This window comes from Heterodontus francisci, unplaced genomic scaffold (genome assembly GCF_036365525.1).
Source record: "Heterodontus francisci isolate sHetFra1 unplaced genomic scaffold, sHetFra1.hap1 HAP1_SCAFFOLD_567, whole genome shotgun sequence".
Classification (NCBI taxonomy): domain Eukaryota; kingdom Metazoa; phylum Chordata; class Chondrichthyes; order Heterodontiformes; family Heterodontidae; genus Heterodontus; species Heterodontus francisci.
Window position 1 is genome coordinate 182,277 of NW_027141328.1, and position 21,236 is coordinate 203,512.

General features: G+C 49.2%; 1 protein-coding gene across 1 annotated transcript in view; it reads right to left on the bottom strand.

The window, feature by feature from the left end:
- Positions 1-21,236, bottom strand: part of LOC137362792 (mediator of RNA polymerase II transcription subunit 15-like) — a 746,543-nt gene that overhangs the window by 69,518 nt on the left and 655,789 nt on the right. Inside the window, exons 3-9 of the mRNA XM_068027037.1 lie at positions 14,703-15,046; positions 13,855-13,957; positions 8,733-9,163; positions 8,210-8,309; positions 6,307-6,424; positions 5,739-5,880; positions 5,098-5,232 (exon numbers count right to left, since the gene is read on the bottom strand). Of these exons, the coding sequence (XP_067883138.1) occupies positions 5,098-5,232; positions 5,739-5,880; positions 6,307-6,424; positions 8,210-8,309; positions 8,733-9,163; positions 13,855-13,957; positions 14,703-15,046 (1,373 nt within the window). The remainder of the gene's footprint in view (positions 1-5,097; positions 5,233-5,738; positions 5,881-6,306; positions 6,425-8,209; positions 8,310-8,732; positions 9,164-13,854; positions 13,958-14,702; positions 15,047-21,236) is intronic.

A 21,236-nucleotide genomic window follows, 5' to 3' on the forward strand; every position in this document is an offset into this window, starting at 1 on the left:
CTGTAACACTCTGATATATCCCACACCCCTCACTGTAACACTGATATATCCCACACCGATTACTGTAACACTCTGATATATCCCACACCCCTCACTGTAACACTGATATATCCCACACCGATTACTGTAACACTCTGATATATCCCACACCCCTCACTGTAACACTCTGATATATCCCACACCCCTCACTGTAACACTCTGATATATCCCACACCGATTACTGTAACACTCTGATATATCCCACACCCCTCACTGTAACACTCTGATATATCCCACACCCCTCACTGTAACACTCTGATATATCCCACACCGATTACTGTAACACTCTGACATATCCCACACCCCTCACTGTAACACTGACATATCCCACACCGATCACTGTCAGCCCTGCTGCTAATCCAGTCCCCGGATTTGGGTCTCTTTGTTTGGCTGGGATGTTGTCATCGTGATGAACTGACGATTAGCAGACATTTCCTTTTATGGAATTCCCCCACCTTTCCGCCTGACGGCTGTGGCCTGACCCTGCTGACGAGTGACGAACCCCTCCCGAGCCCCACAAGAAGTGAAAGCAATCTGTGAGAGTGGCCGCTCCGATCTGCACAGTGACACGCTCGGTTTCAGCTCTGTCACGGTCTGGACATTGTTCGCCGTGTGACTGTCTGTCAGGGAGTTTAGGCATTGTAATCAGCACGCTCGCTGATGCAGCCTGCCTCTCTTCTCTATGATCCCCTCTTCCTCTCCCTCTCTCTGTGATGCACTGTGATCTCTCTCTGTGATCTGCTCCCTGTGATTTCCCCACCGCGATCCACTGACTCATTATTGTCCTCTCTCTCTGATCCAATCTCCCTCATCCACTCCACCTCCCTGATTCAGTCAAGGGCGCCCGATTAGCCTCGTGATGTTCAGGGGTCGGGGCGCAAGGTGTGTTGTGTGGGGGGCCACCCCTGTGCTCTGTCTGCCGTCCGCGCCCACCCCCCCCCCCCACCCCCGCACAACCCCGCCCCGTGCGAGGGGGCGCAAGGGTGAGGCAAGGAGAATCGGTCGGTTGTGACGCCTACGGCAGTTGAATATCCGACCTCACGAGCCGGCGCCTGGGAAGCCCGTATCAGTGCCTGAGAGGGAGGAGGGGGAAAGGCGGAGGGGAGGTGGTGGGTGGAGGTTGCGGAAGGGATCAGGCTGACAAATGGAAATAGCCCAAGCCCACAATGTGAATCAGCTCTGGCTCGGAGCTCGTCCCCTGGAACTGGTGAGGCCGACTCTCCTCACTACGTTCCCTAAATAGGACCTTCCAACAAACAGTGGGGCAGAATGACCTCAGCAGGGGCCTGTTGCAAGAAATGACTTCATATGTCCAGCATGCAATTTCATTATTCAGCAAACGAGAATGAAACATGGGCAGCAACTTAAAGGGACAGGCACTGCAATGTAAAAGGATGAGTAAGTCGAAGAAAGACCACACCCCTCACTGCAACACTCTGATATATCCAACACCCCTCACTGTAACACTCTGATATATCCCACACCCCTCACTGTAACACTCTGATATATCCCACACCCCTCACTGTAACACTAATATATCTCACACCCCTCACTGTAACACTCTGATATATCCCACACCCCTCACTGTAACACTCTGATATATCCCACACCCCTCACTGTAACACTCTGATATGTCCCACACCCCTCACTGTAACACTCTGATATATCCCACACCCCCTCACTGTAACACTCTGATATAACCCACACCCCTCACTGTAACACTCTGATATATCCAACACCCCTCACTGTAACACTCTGATATATCCCACACCCCCTCACGGTAAAACTCTGATATATCCCAAACCCCTCACTGTAACACTCTGATATACCCCACAACCCCTCACGGTAAAACTCTGATATATCCCAAACCCCTCACTGTAACACTCTGATATATCCCACACCCCTCACTGTAACACTCTGATATATCCCACACCCCTCACTGCAACACTCTGATATAAACCACACCCCTCACTGTAACACTCTGATATATCCCACAACCCTCACTGCAACACCCTGATATATCCCACACCCCTCACTGTAACACTCTGATATATCCCACACCCCTCACTGTAACATTCTGATATATCCCACACCCCTCACTGTGACACTCTGATATATCCCGCACCCCTCACTGTAACACTCTGATATATACCGCACCCCTCACTGTAACACTCTGATATATTCCACACCCCTCACTGTAACACTCTGATATATCCCTCACCCCTCGCTGTAACGCTCAGATATATCCCACACCCCTCACTGTCACACTCTGATATATCCCACACCCCTCACTGTAACACTCTGATATATACCACACCCCTCACTGTAACACACTGATATATCCCACACCCCTCACTGTCACACTCTGATATATCCCGCACCCCTCACTGTAACACTCTGATATATACCACACCCCTCACTGTAACACTCTGACATATCTCACACTCCTCACTGTAACACCTGATCTATCCCACACCCCTCACTGTAACACTCTGATATATCCCGCACCCCTCACTGTAACACTCTGATATATCCCACAACATTCACTGCAACACTCTGATATATCCCACACCCCTCACTGTAACACTCTGATATATCCCACACCCCTCACTGGAACATTCTGATATATCCCACACTCCTCACTGTAACAAACTGAAATATCCCACACCCCTCACTGTAACAGTCTGATATACCCCACACCCCTCACTGTAACACCCTGATATATCCCACACCCCTCACTGTAACGCTCTGATATATCCCACACCCCTCACTGTAACACTCTGATATATCCCGCACCCCTCACTGTAACAGTCTGATATATCCCACACCCCTCATTGTAACACTCTGATATATCCCACACCCCTCACTGTAACACCCTGATATATCCCACACCCCTCACTGTAACGCTCTGATATATCCCACACCCCTCACTGTAACACTCTGATATATCCCACACCCCTCACTGGAACATTCTGATATATCCCACACTCCTCACTGTAACACACTGAAATATCCCACACTCCTCACTGTAACAGTCTGATATACCCCACACCCCTCACTGTAACACCCTGATATATCCCACACCCCTCACTGTAACGCTCTGATATATCCCACACCCCTCACTGTAACACTCTGATATATCCCACACCCCTCACTGTAACATTCTGATATATCCCACACCCCTCACTGTAACACTCTGATATATCCCACACCCCTCACTGTAACACTCTGATATATCCCACACCCCTCACTGTAACACACTGATATATCCCACACCTCTCATTGTAACACTCTGATATATCCCACACTCCTCACTGTAACACTCTGATATGTCCCACACCCCTCACTGTAACACTCTGATATATCCCACACCCCTCACTGTAACACTCTGATATATCCCACACCCCTCACTGTAACACACTGATATATCCCACACCTCTCATTGTAACACTCTGATATATCCCACACTCCTCACTGTAACACTCTGATATGTCCCACACTCCTCACTGTCACACTCTGATATATCCCACACCCCTCACTGTAACACTCTGACATATCCCACACCCCTCACTGTAACACTCTGATATATCCCACACCCCTCACTGTAACACTCTGACATATCCCACACCCCTCATTGTAACACACTGACATATCCCACACCCCTCACTGTAACACTCAGATATATACCACACCCTTCACTGTAACACTCTGATATATCCCACACCCCTCACTGTAACACTCTGACATATCCCACACCCCTCATTGTAACACACTGACATATCCCACACCCCTCACTGTAACACTCTGATATATCCCACACTCCTCACTGTAACACTCTGACATATCCCACACTCCTCACTGTAACACACTGATATATGCCACACCCCTCACTGTAACACTCTGATATATCCCTCACCCCTCACTGTAACACTCTGATATATCCCTCACCCCTCACTGTAACACTCTGATATATGCCACACCCCTCACTGTAACACTCTGATATATCCCTCACCCCTCACTGTAACACTCTGATATATCCCTCACCCCTCACTGTAACACTCTGATATATGCCACACCCCTCACTGTAACACTCTGATATATCCCTCACCCCTCACTGTAACGCTCTGATATATCCCTCACCCCTCACTGTAACACTCGGATATATCCCACACCCCTCACTGTAACACTCTGATATATCCCACACCCCTCACTGTAACACCCTAATATATCCCTCACCCCTCACTGTAACACTCTGATTTTCCCCACACTCCTCACGGCAACACTCTGATGTTACAGATCTCCCAAGGCGCGCGAAGGGTTAACACCGACACAGCGGCTCTTCCCTTGGGATGACAGGGTGGAGAGGAAGGAGAAGAGAGAGAGAGAGACGACGGAACAGAATGGAACATGTCAGCTCGCACAGCGGCTCGACCTCCGACCCCTGCACATTCCACTGACCATATTTGGGCGCAGGAGACCTGAGGAGGAGTGATGGCCCGGGATGTGGGGGAAGGGGTGGAGAGGCAGCAGCGAGTTAGCATCGGGTAGTGGATGGAGTTTAAAGTGGGGAATGTCTGTGCAGGTTACTGAAGCCTCCCTGAAGGAAGAATCTTCTTGTGAAAGCCATCCAGGAGACGTTGCATTCAGACACGTTACCAGTCCACTGGTGGTCTGACTGTCTGTCTGGGTTGGGGGAGCGTAGATGGGGGAGGCAAGGCGGGGGAACCATTAGCCTCAGTGCCTTGGGGTTGGGGAAGGGAGGGGTGTCAATCAACCTGGTTTCCCAGTGACTTAAAAGTAACCCGGGTAACGCCCCCCACCGCCTTGTTCCCCACCCCCCCTCCCCCTCCTCACCACTATAATGGATGCTGTGTGTGGGGTGGCTGGGAGCGGCCGCGACGGCTCCTGCAGCCAAACAGCTGGCGCAGTGACGCAGCCGCTGAGCGGCGGAGGGCCAGGCGGGGCCCGGAGGGAGCGGGCAGCGAGGGGAGAAGGATTAATTTTTTTTGCCGGGTGCGTGGTTGGGGGGGGGGGGGGCAGCAGAGACCAGTCTCTCACCCGCGTCGGACACTGGCGGAGACGTCCAATTTCCTCACGGAAGTGGTGAATCTCATCGGCCATCACCTGGTTGTCTTGTTGGACGCGATTAAATTTCTCCGTCAGTGCGAACAGTTGGGCTTTCGCAACAGTGGCCTGAATCATGATTAAAAAAACAAATCAACAATCACTCCCGGGAATCTGTTATTCGATATATAAACCACCCGAACCCCTCGATTAGATTCCAGTCTGTAACTCACTCCCGGGTGTCTGTTATTCTATATATAAACTCCCCGAACCCCTCGATTAGATTCCAGTCTGTAACACTCCTGGGTATCTGTTATTCTATATATAACCCCCCAGAGCCCCTCGATTAGATTCCAGTCTGTAACTCACTCCCGGGTATCTGTTATTCGATATATAAACCACCCGAACCCCTCGATTAGATTCCAGTCTGTAACTCACTCCCGGGTATCTGTTATTCGATATATAAACCACCCGAACCCCTCGATTAGATTCCAGTCTGTAACTCACTCCCGGGTATCTGTTATTCGATATATAAACCACCCGAACCCCTCGATTAGATTCCAGTCTGTAACTCACTCCCGGGAATCTGTTATTCTATATACAAACCCCCCGAACTCCTCGATTAATTTCCCCACCTCTTGCTCTGCGATCTGTGCTGTCTCCGCAGCCGTCATGTCCTGGAAGTGACGGACGATCGCTCCTCTGTCCGTACTGCGCCTCTTGTCCTCGCGGAGTGCTTCTAGGTGGAGCTTAAGTGTCAAGTTCTCCTGGCTGGTGCTGCAGGTGGGGAAGGAGAGGGCAGAGATGAAGGAATGTGAGACCAAGGTCTGCGACACGACCGCGCGGTGCGCTGGGCAATCTGCTCGGCTGGCCGGTGAACGCCCGCGGCACGCCCCCGACCGACGAGCCAACATCGCCGCCTCCATTTCCACCAAGCTTCCTCCTGGCCCTTTTCACTGCTGGCGGCGTTTGGAATGGAAATCCCGCATGTAAACATTCGCCTGTCACGGTGCAGTCAGCTGCCTCTGCTCCGCGGTGGTGAAGGGCGGTTCGGCGTATTCCCCAATTCCCACTGTCCTCCCACCCTTATCCGGAACGTTCCGTCGCCCGCGCGCGCTCCGCCCCGTTGTAGACGCCGGGAGGGGTGGCCGCCCGGGGCGGGTGGGGGGGGGGGGGGTTTGCGGGGGAAGCGAGCTCTCTCACCTCTTCACCTGGTCCCGCATCTCCAGCACCGTCCGGGCGAGGTGGGTCTTCTCGCGAGTCAGCGTCATGCAGAGCGACCGCAAGTTGTCATTCTCCTTCTGGAGGTCCTCCAGGAGTTCTGGGGAAAGACGCAGAGGGATCTGCCTCCGTTACCCCCGCCCGCAGTTTCAGTCCCCCGGGGCTCCTTCTGGCTTTTCCCCCCCCCCCCTCCCAGTCTGTGGGGGAAAGATAAGGTGGGGGGGTGTGGGGGTGGGGAGGTGGAGGAGAGGGTGGGGCTAATTGGACAGATCTTTCAAAGGGACGGTGCTCGTGCAAAAGGTTAGTATGCAGTTACAGCACGTAATTAGGAAATCTCACAGAATGTTTGTTATTGTTTACCGTGAGGGGAATTGAATATAAAAGTAGGGAGGTTATGCTTCAGCTATACAGGTGAGACCACATCTGGAGTACTGTATACAGTACTGGTCTCCTTATTTAAGGAAGTATGTAAATGTGTTGGAATCAGTACAGAGAAGGCTTACTAGACTAATACCGGGATTGGGCGGGCTGTCTTACAAGGAAAGATTGGACAGGTTAGGCTTGTATCCGCCGGAGTTTAGAAGAGTAAGAGGCGACTTGATTGAAACATATAAGATCCTGAGGGGTCTTGACAGGGTGGATGTGGAAAGGATGTTTCCCCTTGTGGGACAATCTAGAACTCGGGGTCACTGTTTAAAAATAAGGGGTCGCCCATTTAAGACAGAGATGAGGAGAATTTTTTTCTCTCTGAGGGTGGTGAGTCTTTGGAATTCCCTTCATCAAAAGGCGGTGGAAGCAGAGTCTTTGAATATTTTTAAGGCGGAGGTAGATAGATTCTTGATAAGTAAGGGGGTGGGAGGTTATGAGGGGTAGGTGGGAATGTGGAGTCCAGGTTCCAATCAGATCAGCCCTGATCTTATTGAATGGTGGAGCAGACTCGATGGGCTGAGTGGCCGACTCCTGCTCCTAATTTGTATGTTCATATTTTACCACTGACCAGAAACTGAACTGGAGTAGCCATATAAATACCGTGGCGACAAGAGCAGGTCAGAGGCTGGGAATCCTGCGGTGAGTAACTCACCTCCTGACTCCCCAAAGCCTGTCCACCATCTACAAGGCACAAGTCAGGAGTGTGATGGAATACTCTCCACTTGCCTGGATGGGTGCAGCTCCAACAACACTCAAGAAGCTCGACACCATCCAGGACAAAGCAGCCCGCTTGATTGGCACCCCATCTACAAACATTCACTCCCTCCACCACCGACGCACATTGGCAGCAGTGTGTACCATCTACAAGATGCACTGCAGCAACGCACCAAGGCTCCTTCGAAAGCACCTTCCAAACCCGCGACCTCTACCAACTAGAAGGACAAGGGCAGCAAATGCATGGGAACACCACCACCTGCAAGTTCCCCTCCAAGTCACACACCATCCTGACTTGGAACTATATCGGCCGTTCCTTCACTGTCGCTGGGTCAAAATCCTGGAACTCCCTTCCTAACATCACTGTGGGTGTACCTACCCCACACGGACTGCAGCGGTTCAAGAAGGCAGCTCACCACCACCTTCTCAAGGGGCAATTAGGGATGGGCAATAAATTCTGGACTGGTCAGTGACGTCCACATCCCATGAACTAATCCTGGGGGACTTTAAGATGAAGCGACCTTGTTATTTGTTTATCAATAATGTTTTGGAAGTCGGGTTAGGGCTATTCGACTAGGTGGGGCGTTGCAACTCACGCGGTGAGACCTTCTCCAGGAATGCGTCGAGCCAGAGATACCTCGGCGATGATATCGCCTGCAACCAACGCCGAGACGCAAACCCACCCCCTCCCCCTCCCGCTCCCTCCCCCCACCTCAACCTCCCACCCTGCCCTCAACCTCACCTTGGAACTGCAGCTGCTGCTGCTTCGCATCGTCTCCCTGCGCCTCTCGCTGCTTTGCCGTCTTATTGGACAAGTGGTTCTGCCCGACCTGCGACTGGGTCTGGAATTGAGAGAGACGCTTGCATTTCAATAGCGCCTGTCACCTCCTCAGGACACCCTGACGCGCCTCACAGCCAATGAAATGCTTCCAGAGTGGGGTCACCGTTGTCAGGCAAGAAACGCAGCAGCCAATTTGCACAGAGCAAGATCCCACACACAGAAATGTGATAATGACCCAGATCATCTGTTTTTTTTTTAGTGGTGTGGGTTGGCCCCAGGACACCGGGGAGAACGCCCCAACACCTCCCCCCACCTCCTCCTCCTTCCAATGGGGAGCGGGGGGGAATATTCCGGAAAGGGGTTTTGTGCGCGCGGCCCGGGGCGTGACCCTTGAACTCTGCGGCCGGCTCAAAGGCCACCCCTCCCCCCCCCCCCACCCCCCCCCCACACATCTGTCCCCCGCCTCCCCTTGGCCGCCAATTACCTGGGACTTCTCCACCTCCTCCACGGACGACTCATAATATTCCTCTCCCGACTCGGCCCACAGCTCCTTCATGAGCTGCTCCCTCGCTCTGTCATGTATCTGTTTGACATCGTCAAGGCTCGCATCCATCTTTGTCGTCTGCACCGACATGCCCGATTGGCTGGTCTCGGCCGTCAGGGTGCCCGCCTGAAAGAGCACGCGCAAGCCTTCGTCCTCCATCTCCGCCTGTCCCGGAGCCTCGCTGGGAAAGAGGCCCTTGGGGAGTCGGTCAGTCATGGAGGTACCTGGCGTTTCGGCCGCTTGTTGACTGGGCCGAGTACTGTCAGTGCCGGTCGACTGGCTCTCGCTGTGCCTCACCTCCTCCTGTTTGAGGTCCTTATCCTCCCTCTGCTGGCCTGACAGGGTTCCATGCGCCTCCATCTCAGGGGTTTCTGCAAAACAGAGAAGGCCGGGGATGTTGGAGGGGTGGTTTCCCTGGTTACCGGTATTTCAGCTCGTTGCCAACGGCGGACCTCCCACCAAATCTCTCCCCCGGCGCGTCCCGCTCCCGTTCTGCTCCCCTCACACTTTCCCTCTCCCTCTCACTCTTTCTCTCCCTCTCCGCCTCCCCTCCCTCCCCTCTCTCTTTCTCCCCCTCTCCATCTCCCCCTCCCTCTCTTTCACCATCATCCCCCTCTCTGACTCCGTCCCTCCCCTTCTCCTTTCCCCCCTCCCCCTCCACGCTGCCTCCCCCCCACCCCCCACTCCTTACTCTCTCTCTCTCTCTCCCTCCATCTCCGCCTCCCCTCTCCTCATCCTCCCTCTCTCTCCATCTTCCCCACCCCTCTCCATCCCCTTCTCCTCTCTCTCTCGCCATCTCCGCCTCGCTTCTCCTCCCCCCGGTCCTGTCCTTCCCCCTCTCTTCCGCTCTCCTCTCTCTCTCTGTAGCACTAGTGGACAGTAAAATTGGGAGCAAAATCGACATTTTATCTTCAAAAAAGCAAAATTGTTCAGAAAATACACATTGTTAACACCCCTATGATAGTCCATACACCCCTCCCCGACCCCGGCCTCAACAGTATTCTGGAGATTCAGTGAGTGTAGAAAGTGGACATTCTCTGTCCTTTTGTCACCAACTTTTGTCATTTCTAGAGCGTAAAACTGCTTCAAGAACAACAAATTGCATTTGTATAGCACCTTTAATGCTTCACAGTGTCTTGAAGGAGGAGAGAGTCTGAGAGGCGGAGAGGGTTCGGGAGGAAATTCCAGAGCTTAGGGGGCCCAGGCAGCTTAAAGCAAGGGCGAAATTGGAGGAGCTCGGAGATCTCGGCATGTGGGCAAGACTGTGTAGAAAATCTGGCAGCGAAGAGGCGGTCGGATCTCGGAGGGTTGTAGGGGCTGGAGGAGGTTACAGAGATAGGGAGGGGGGTGAGGTGGCCGTGGTGGGATTTGGAAACGAGGGTGAGAATTTTAAAATGGAGGTGTTGCCAGACCGGGAGGCAGTTGTAGGTCAGCGAGCACAGTGTGGGGTGAATGGGACTTGGTGCGAGTTAGGACACGGTGGTGGTGGGGGAATGGGGGGTTGGGCAGCAGAGTTTAGTTGGTGGAGGTGGGGAAAGAGGGAGGACAGGCAGGAGAATGTGGGAATTGTTGAGTCTGGAGGCGTCGTACCTGACCTCTGACATATCCGTGCCTTACTAAGACCGCCTGTTGTGATATTGCATTGATGCTGATTAACATCTCACTAAATATGTAAATAGTTTAATCAACATCACCGCAGGAAGTGATGTAACTCACTGGAGCAGTGCTGGTCAGCAGGTATGACGTGTACTATGAGGTCTCCTGGAATCCTGTCATCCTTCAATAAGCAACCTTGCGTTTAGTTTACCCAATCATTGTTATAGTGTTTGGCACCGTTGTGTTCAGAGCCAATAACACAATATGGCGGCAGCAATGTGGATACACACAGAGCATTAGCAACGGTGTTTGGCATCGTGACAGCGTGGAGGAGACATAAAAGCCTGAGACAACGCGGAAAACGTCCGGAAGAAGCGGCAGCAGCAAGATTTGGGACCGGGTTCGAAAATCACCCTCGGAAGTCGGCACTCCGAGAGAGTGAGTGATAGAAAGGGGAATTTTGTTGGAGGGGTAGACGACCAGAAAAGCAGTGTCCCGGCGGAAGCGGGCTTCAAACAAAACGTCGATTAGAATTGTGGCTGCGTGAGATTTCCCGCCGGAAAAGAGCTCCGTGATCGGAGTGTCCTTGTGGCAGAGCTTTAGGGTGTGATAGCGGTCCAGTGCTGCAGACGCAGTAGACCCTCATTGGATTTTCCTGAAAGAAAAGCCATTGAAAGGAAAAGTAGGAAATACAGAAATGCATCAGCCACATAACTGTGCTGCATTCCGAGACAGCTGCAAGGTGTGTGGGCGAAAGGGACAGTGGGCAAGACTGTGTAGAAAGTCTGGCAGCGAAGAAGCAGTCAGAAGCCACAGCTCAACAAAAAAGAAAACAGATGACATGACAGAAGTAAATGGGATTACTTGCCCCATTCAGCAACACACGGATCGATGTAGCTCCACCAAACAATGCAATTCAGAAAGGTAGCACCATTATACTCTGCTCCGATACCAGAAGGTCGAATCAACACAAGGAGAGAGACGACGCATTCAGCAGGCGACCCAACCCCGAGAAGACGGCAGTTATCACCGTCAGCTGTCCGAGTGGACAAATTAGGCGTGGAACTAGAAGACAAGTGCAACGTTGGCCCAACGTTGACGGTTCGGGCAGAACAAACGCAAAGAGCTCGCAAGAGAGACTGCCAGAGATTCCGTCCCCGGGCATTTTGGGAGGGAGAACATGGAGAGACAATATAAAACAAAGGGTACAATTCGAAAGGTGCCGGAGCAGAGGGACCTGGGTGTATATGTGCATTCATTAAAGGTGGCAGGACAGGTTGAGAGAGCGGTTAATAAAGCATACAGTATCCTGGGCTTTATTAATAGGGGCGTAGAGTACAAGAACATGGAAGTTATGTTGAACTTGTATAAGACACTCGTTCAGCCTCAGCTGGAGTATTGCACCCAATTCTGGGCGCCACACTTGAGTAAAGACGTGAGGCAATTGGAGAGAGTACAGAAAAGATTCCCGAGAATGGTTCCGGGGATGAGGAGTTTCAGTTATGAAGATAGATTGGAGAAGTCAGGACTGTCGTCCGTGGAGAAGGGAAGGCTGAGAGGTGATTTGATAGAGGTGCTCAAAACCATGAGGGGTCTGGACAGAGTGGATAGGGAGAAACTGTTCCAACTCGTGAAAGGATCGGGAACGAGAGGGCACGGATTTCAAGTAGTTGGTAGGAGAAGCAAAAGTGACATGAGATGAGAAACTTTTTCACACAGCGAGTGGTTAGGGTCTGGAATGCACTGCCTGAGAACGTGGTGGAGGCAGGTTCGAATGAAGCATTCAAAAGGGAATTAGACAGTTATATGAAAAGGAAGAATGTGCAGGGTTACGGGGAGAAGGCGGGGGAGTGGCACAAGGCTATTTGCTCGTTCGGAGAGCCGGTGCAGACACGATGGGCCGAATGGCCTCCTTTTGAATGTCAGGAGCATCCGCTGAGTCAATGTAAAGAGCCGTTCAATCATTATGATGTTCCATCACAGCCACGGTCAAGAATAACCAGTGACTAAGTGACTGTCGGAAGAATATGCATTAATACTGTTCACAATTATCCGATATCATTTTTTACATAACTTATAATTCACGTAATTTTTCTCTTCAAGGAAAGGAGGATGTTGCTTTAATACTAGTTAACATACTACTGAATATGTCAATAGTTTAGCATACATCAGGATTGTGGTTGTTGGAGGTCAATCATCTGAGCTCCAGGACATCACTGCAGGAGTTCCTCAGGGTAGTGTCCTCGGCCCGACCATCTTCAGCTGCTTCATCAATGACCTTCCTTCAATCATAAGGTCAGAAGTGGGGATGTTCGCTGATGATTGCACAATGTTCAGCACCATTCGTGACTCCTCAGATACTGAAGCAGCCCGTGTAGAAATGCAGCAAGACCTGGACAATATCCAGGCTTGGGCTGATAAGTGGCAAGTAACATTCGCGCCACACAAGTGCCAGGCAATGACCATCTCCAACAAGAGAGAATCTAACCATCTCCCCTTGACATTCAATGGCATTACCATCGCTGAATCCCCCACCATCAACATCCTGGGGGCTACCATTGACCAGAAACTGAACTGGACCAGCCATATAAATACCGTGGCTACAAGAGCAGGTCAGAGGCTGGGAATTCTGCAGCGAGTAACTCACCTCCTGACTCCCCAAAGCCTGTCCACCATCTACAAGGCACAAGTCAGGAGTGTGATGGAATACTCTCCACTTGCCTGGATGGGTGCAGCTCCAACAACACTCAAGAAGCTCGACATCATCCAGGACAAAGCAGCCCGCTTGTTTGGCACCCCATCTACAGACATTCACTCCCTCCACCACCGACGCACAGCGGCAGCAGTGTGTACCACCTACAAGATGCACTGCAGCAATGCACCAAGGCTCCTTCGACAGCACCTTCCAAACCCACGACCTCTACCAACTAGAAGGACAAGGGCAGCAGACGTATGGGAACACCACCACCAGCAAGTTCCCCTCCAAGTCACACACCATCCTGACTTGGAACTATATCACCGTTCCTTCACTGTCGCTGGGTCAAAATCCTGGAACTCCCTTCCTACAACACTGTTGGTGTACCTACCCTACATGGACTGCAGCGGTTCAAGAAGGCAGCTCACCACCACCTTCTCAAGGGGCAATTAGGGATGGGCAATAAATTCTGGCTTTGCCAGTGACGCCCACATCCCATGAACTAATCCTGGGGGACTATAAAATGAAGAGACCTTGTTATTTGTTTATTGATAGTGTTGTGGAAGTGGGTTTAGGGCTGTTCGACTAGGTGGGGCGGTTGTATCTCATGCGGTGAGACCTTCTCCAGGAATGCATCGAGCCAGAGTTAACTCGGTTATGATTTCCCCTCCAATCAATGCCGAGACGCAAACTCACCCCCTCAACCCGTGAAACCCTCCCCCTCCCATGCCCCCCCACCACCTCAACCTCCCACCCTGCCCTCAACCTCACCTTGCACCGGCAGCTGCTGCTGTGTCTTGTCAGCTCCCTGCGCCTCTTGGGACTCCTGTGCTGGCTGTTCGGACAAGTGGTTCTGGGCGACGTCCAGTTTGGTCTGCAATGGAGAGAGAAGTTTGCATCCTTCTAGCGCCTGCCACCTCTTCGGCAGGCCCCCAAGCGCCTCGCGGCCAGTGAAACACTTCCAGCGCGCGGTCACTGTTGGATATGCAGGAAACGCGGCAGCCGACCGGCGCACAGCAAGATCCCACACACAGCAATGCGACAACGACCCAGATCATCTGTTTTTTTTTAGTGACGTTGGTTGAGGGAAGAATATGGGCCCCGGGACACCGGGGAGAGCTCCCTCCACCGCCCCCCGCACCTCCTCCTCATTTTCCGCTGCCAAAGGCGGCACTGCGGCACACACACACAGAGCAGGGCGATCCCAGGTACCCCAGGGCTGTGCGCAGCCCGAGGCTGTGTCCGGCGACCGAGGCGCAATTGACTCGGGATTGGGATTTGCGGGGGCCGGGCTTCCGGCGTGGGCAGCCAAATCGGCCGAGGCCCCGCGCTGCCGATCGCGAACCCGGTTGCTTTAGAGAGGGAATGATACGGCCGCGCCGCCTCTCGCAGTCGAAGAGCAGGAGAAATGGAACTGGAGAGGTTGTCCACAGATGGCTGGGAATGGAGGAAGTGGATGGGGCCGTCAATTAAGGCTTTTTTTTTTGCAAGTGGCTCTGCAGGGGTGGCGGGGGGTAGGGGGGGAGGGGGGGGTTCACCCTTGAACTCTGTGGCCAGTTCAAAGGTCGGCCCCTCTTCCCTCCGCCCTTCGCCCACCACCCACCAAAATCACCGACTACCTGGGAATTCACGAGGTCCTCCACCGACGATTCATAATCCTCCTCTCCTTGTTGGGCCCAGGCCTGAATGCCGAACTGGACCTCCTCGCTCTCTCTTTGCCCCACCTCGGGGTCCGACTCCTCCTGCGTCGTCTGCTGCGAGAACAGTCGCTGGCCCAAGGTCTCGGGCGCCCCCGCTCCGGAGCTCAGGTCGTTAAGGAGGTCCTGGGGAAATCCGTGGGACGTGAGGACGTCTGGGTGTTTTGCCACCACTTGGCTGGACCGGGAACCGCCGTAGCTGAGCGACTGCCTGCCACTCAGCCTCTCCTCCTCCTGCGAGAGGGCCTCGTCCTCCTGCCGGTGACCTGGTGGGGTATCAAGCATCACAGTTAAAGGGGCATCCGGAAATCAGAGAAGGCTTGCTATTCCCTGGTTCCCAATATTGGCAAGTAGTCCCATCCCGACTGCGGCAATGCTCCACGGATTCAGTGAGTGCAGCAAGTGGTGATCAGCGGCCCCTGAGCAACGACAATCGCGCTCCGGGCCAGACAGGAGACGTTTGGGGCAAACGCCTGCTCAAAGAGGGCTGTTTTAAGGAAGAGAGGGAGAGAGAGAGAGACAGAAAGGCGGAGAGGATTAGGGAGGGAATTCCAGAGCTGAAGCAGGAGGCAGCTAAATGCGGGGCCGCCAATGGCTGAGCGATGGGAATCGGGGGAGGGGGAAGAGGCCGGAATTGGAGGCGTGCAGAGATCTCGGACGGTTGTAGGGGTTGGAGTGCGGGGGGGTGGTGGTTACAGAGATAGGGAGGGGATAAATTTGAACATGAGAGTTCTGTTATTCTCTACAACACACCTTGGGTTCTGTTATTCTCTCTATAACACACTCTGGGTTCTCTTATTCTCCATAACACACTCTGGGTTCTGTTATTCTCCATAACACACTCTGGGTTCTGTTATTCTCTATAACACACTCTGGGTTCTGTTATTCTCTATAACACACTCTGGGTTCTGTTATTCTCCATAACACAGTCTGGGTTCTGTTATTCTCTATAACACACTCTGGGTTCTGTTATTCTCTATAACACACTCTGGGTTCTGTTATTCTCTAGAACACACTCTGGGTTCAGTTATTCTCTATAACACACTCTGGGTTCTGTTATTCTCCATAACACAGTCTGGGTTCTGTTATTCTCTATAACACACTCTGGGTTCTGTTATTCTCTAGAACACACTCTGGGTTCTGTTATTCACTATAACACACTCTGGGTTCTGTTATTCACTATAACACACTCTGGGTTCTGTTATTCTCTATAACACACTCTGGGTTCTGTTATTCTCTATAACACACTCTGGGTTCTGTTATTCTCTAGAACACACTCTGGGTTCTGTTATTCTCTATAACACACTCTGGGTTCTGTTATTCTCCATAACACACTCTGGGTTCTGTTATTCTCTAGAACACACTCTGGGTTCTGTTATTCTCTATAACACACTCTGGGTTCTGTTATTCTCTATAACACACCCTGGGTTCTGTTATTCTCTATAACACACTCTGGGTTCTGTTATTCTCTAGAACACACTCTGGGTTCTGTTATTCTCTATAACACACTCTGGGATCTGTTATTCTCTATAACACACTCTGGGTTCTGTTATTCTCTATAACACACCCTGGGTTCTGTTATTCTCTATAACACACTCTGGGTTCTGTTATTCTCTAGAACACACTCTGGGTTCTGTTATTCTCTACAACACACTCTGGGATCTGTTATTCTCTATAACACACTCTGGGTTCTGTTATTCTCTAGAACACACTCTGGGTTCTGTTATTCTCTAGAACACACTCTGGGTTCTGTTATTCTCTAGAACACACTCTGGGTTCTGTTATTCTCTATAACACACTCTGGGTTCTGTTATTCTCTAGAACACACTCTGGGTTCTGTTATTCTCTATAACACACTCTGGGATCTGTTATTCTCTATAACACACTCTGGGATCTGTTATTCTCTATAACACACTCTGGGTTCTGTTATTCTCTAGAACACACTCTGGGTTCTGTTATTCTCTATAACACACTCTGGGTTCTGTTATTCTCTAGAACACACTCTGGGTTCTGTTATTCTCTATAACACACTCTGGGTTCTGTTATTCTCTAGAACACACTCTGGGTTCTGTTATTCTCTATAACACACTCTGGGTTCTGTTATTCTCTATAACACACTCTGGGATCTGTTATTCTCTATAACACACTCTGGGTTCTGTTATTCTCTAGAACACACTCTGGGTTCTGTTATTCTCTATAACACACTCTGGGTTCTGTTATTCTCTATAACACACTCTGGGATCTGTTATTCTCCATAACACACTCTGGGTTCTGTTATTCACTATAACACACTCTGGGTTCTGTTATTCTCCATAACACACTCTGGGTTCTGTTATTCTCTATAACACACTCTGGGTTCTGTTATTCTCTATAACACACTCTGGGTTCTGTTATTCTCCATAACACAGTCTGGGTTCTGTTATTCTCTATAACACACTCTGGGTTCTGTTATTCTCTATAACACACTCTGGGTTCTGTTATTCTCTAGAACAAACTCTGGGTTCAGTTATTCTCTATAACACACTCTGGGTTCTGTTATTCTCCATAACACAGTCTGGGTTCTGTTATTCTCTATAACACACTCTGGGTTCTGTTATTCTCTAGAACACACTCTGGGTTCTGTTATTCACTATAACACACTCTGGGTTCTGTTATTCACTATAACACACTCTGGGTTCTGTTATTCTCTATAACACACTCTGGGTTCTGTTATTCTCTATAACACACTCTGGGTTCTGTTATTCTCTAGAACACACTCTGGGTTCTGTTATTCTCTATAACACACTCTGGGTTCTGTTATTCTCCATAACACACTCTGGGTTCTGTTATTCTCTAGAACACACTCTGGGTTCTGTTATTCTCTATAACACACTCTGGGTTCTGTTATTCTCTATAACACACTCTGGGATCTGTTATTCTCTATAACACACTCTGGGTTCTGTTATTCTCTATAACACACTCTTGGTTCTGTTATTCTCTATAACACACTCTGGGTTCTGTTATTCTCTATAACACACTCTGGGATCTGTTATTCTCTATAACACACTCTGGGTTCTGTTATTCTCTAGAACACACTCTGGGTTCTGTTATTCTCTATAACACACTCTGGGTTCTGTTATTCTCTATAACACACTCTGGGATCTGTTATTCTCTATAACACACTCTGGGTTCTGTTATTCTCTATAACACACTCTGGGTTCTGTTATTCTCTATAACACACTCTGGGTTCTGTTATTCTCTATAACACACTCTGGGTTCTGTTATTCTCTAGAACACACTCTGGGTTCAGTTATTCTCTATAACACACTCTGGGTTCTGTTATTCTCCATAACACAGTCTGGGTTCTGTTATTCTCTATAACACACTCTGGGTTCTGTTATTCTCTAGAACACACTCTGGGTTCTGTTATTCACTATAACACACTCTGGGTTCTGTTATTCACTATAACACACTCTGGGTTCTGTTATTCTCTATAACACACTCTGGGTTCTGTTATTCTCTATAACACACTCTGGGTTCTGTTATTCTCTAGAACACACTCTGGGTTCTGTTATTCTCTATAACACACTCTGGGTTCTGTTATTCTCCATAACACACTCTGGGTTCTGTTATTCTCTAGAACACACTCTGGGTTCTGTTATTCTCTATAACACACTCTGGGTTCTGTTATTCTCTATAACACACTCTGGGATCTGTTATTCTCTATAACACACTCTGGGTTCTGTTATTCTCTATAACACACTCTTGGTTCTGTTATTCTCTATAACACACTCTGGGTTCTGTTATTCTCTATAACACACTCTGGGATCTGTTATTCTCTATAACACACTCTGGGTTCTGTTATTCTCTAGAACACACTCTGGGTTCTGTTATTCTCTATAACACACTCTGGGTTCTGTTATTCTCTATAACACACTCTGGGATCTGTTATTCTCTATAACACACTCTGGGTTCTGTTATTCTCGATAACACACTCTTGGTTCTGTTATTCTCTATAACACACTCTGGGATCTGTTATTCTCGATAACACACTCTGGGTTCTGTTATTCTCTATAACACACTCTTGGTTCTGTTATTCTCTATAACACACTCTTGGTTCTGTTATTCTCTAGAACACACTCTGGGTTCTGTTATTCTCCATAACACACTCTGGGTTCTGTTATTCTCTATAACACACTCTTGGTTCTGTTATTCTCTAGAACACACTCTGGGTTTTGTTATTCTCCATAACACACTCTGTTTTCTGTTATTCTCTTTAACACAATCTGAGTTCTGTTATTCTCTGTAACACAATCTGAGTTCTGTTATTCTCTATAACACTCTCTGGGTTCTGTTATTCTCGATAACACACTCTGGGTTCTGTTACTCTCCATAACACACTCTGGGTTCTGTTATTCTCGATAACACACTCTGGGTTCTGTTACTCTCCATAACACACTCTGGGTTCTGTTATTCTCGATAACACACTCTGGGTTCTGTTATTCTCGATAACACACTCTGGGTTCTGTTATTCTCGATAACACACTCTGTGTTCTGTTATTCTCTATAACACACCCTGGGTTCTGTTATTCACTATAACGCACTCTGGGTTCTGTTATTCTCTATAATGCACACTGGGTTCTGTTATTCTCTATAACACACTCTGTGTTCTGTTATTCTCTATAACACACTTTGGGTTCTGTTATTCTCTATAACACACTCTGGGTTCTGTTATTCTCTGTAACACACTCTGGGTTCTGTTATTCTCTATAACACTCTCTGGGTTGTGTTATTCTCCATAACACACTCTGTGTTCTGTTATTCTCTATAACACACTCTGGGGTCTGTTATTTTCTATAACACACTCTGGGGTCTGTTATTCTCTATAACACACTCTGGGTTGTGTTATTCTCTATAACACCCTCTGGGTTCTGTTATTCTCCATAACACACTCTTGGTTCTGTTATTCTCGATAACACATTCTGGGTTCTGTTATTCTCTATAACACACTCTGGGTTCTGTTATTCTCTATAACACACTCTGGGTTCTGTTATTCTCCATAAAACACTCTGGGTTCTGTTATTCTCCATAACACACTCTGGGTTCTGTTATTCTCGATAACACACTCTGGGTTCTGTTATTCTCGGTAACACACTCTGGGTTCTGTTATTCTCTATAACACACTCTGGGTTCTGTTATTCTCTATAACACACTCTGGGTTCTGTTATTCTCCATAACACACTCTGGGTTCTGTTATTCTCCATAACACACTCTGGGTTCTGTTATTCTCGATAACACACTCTGGGTTCTGTTATTCTCGGTAACACACTCTGGGTTCTGTTATTCTCTATAACACACTCTGGGTTCTGTTATTCTCTATAACACACTCTGGGTTCTGTTATTCTCTATAACACACTCTGGGTTCTGTTATTCTCGGTAACACACTCTGGGTTCTGTTATTCTCTATAACACACTCTGTGTTCTGTTATTCTCCATAACACACTCTGGGTTCTGTTATTCTCCATAACACACTCTGGGTTCTGTTATTCTCGATAACACACTCTGTTTTCTGTTATTCTCTATAACACACTCTGGGTTCTGTTATTCTCTATAACACACTCTGTGTACTGTTATTCTCTATAACACACTCTGGGTTCTGTTATTCTCCATAACACACTCTGTTTTCTGTTATTCTCTGTAACACAATCTGAGTTCTGTTATTCTCTGTAACACAATCTGAGTTCTGATATTCTCTATAACACTCTCTGGGTTGTGTTATTCTCTATAACACACTCTGGGTTCTGTTATTCTCGATAACACACTCTGGGTTCTGTTACTCTCCATAACACACTCTGGGTTCTGTTATTCTCGATAACACACTCTGGGTTCTGTTATTCTCGATAACACACTCTGGGTTCTGTTATTCTCTATAACACACTCTGGGTTCTGTTATTCTCGATAACACACTCTGGGTTCTGTTATTCTCGATAACACACTCTGGGTTCTGTTATTCTCTATAACACACCCTGGGTTCTGTTATTCACTATAACACACTCTGGGTTCTGTTATTCTCTATAACAAACTCTGGGTTCTGTTATTCTCGATAACACACTCTGTGTTCTTTTATTCTCCATAACACACTCTGGGTTCTGTTATTCTCTATAACACACTCTGGGGTCTGTTATTCTCTATAACACACTCTGGGTTCTGTTATTCTCTATAACACACTCTGGGTTCTGTTATTCTCTATAACACACTCTGGGTTGTGATATTCTCTATAACATACTCTGGGTTCTGTTATTCTCTATAATGCACACTGGGTTCTGTTATTCTCTATAACTCAATCTGTGTTCTGTTATTCTCTATAACACACTCTGGGGTCTGTTATTTTCTATAACACACTCTGGGGTCTGTTATTCTCTATAACACACTCTGGGTTCTGTTATTCTCCATAACACACTCTGGGTTGTGTTATTC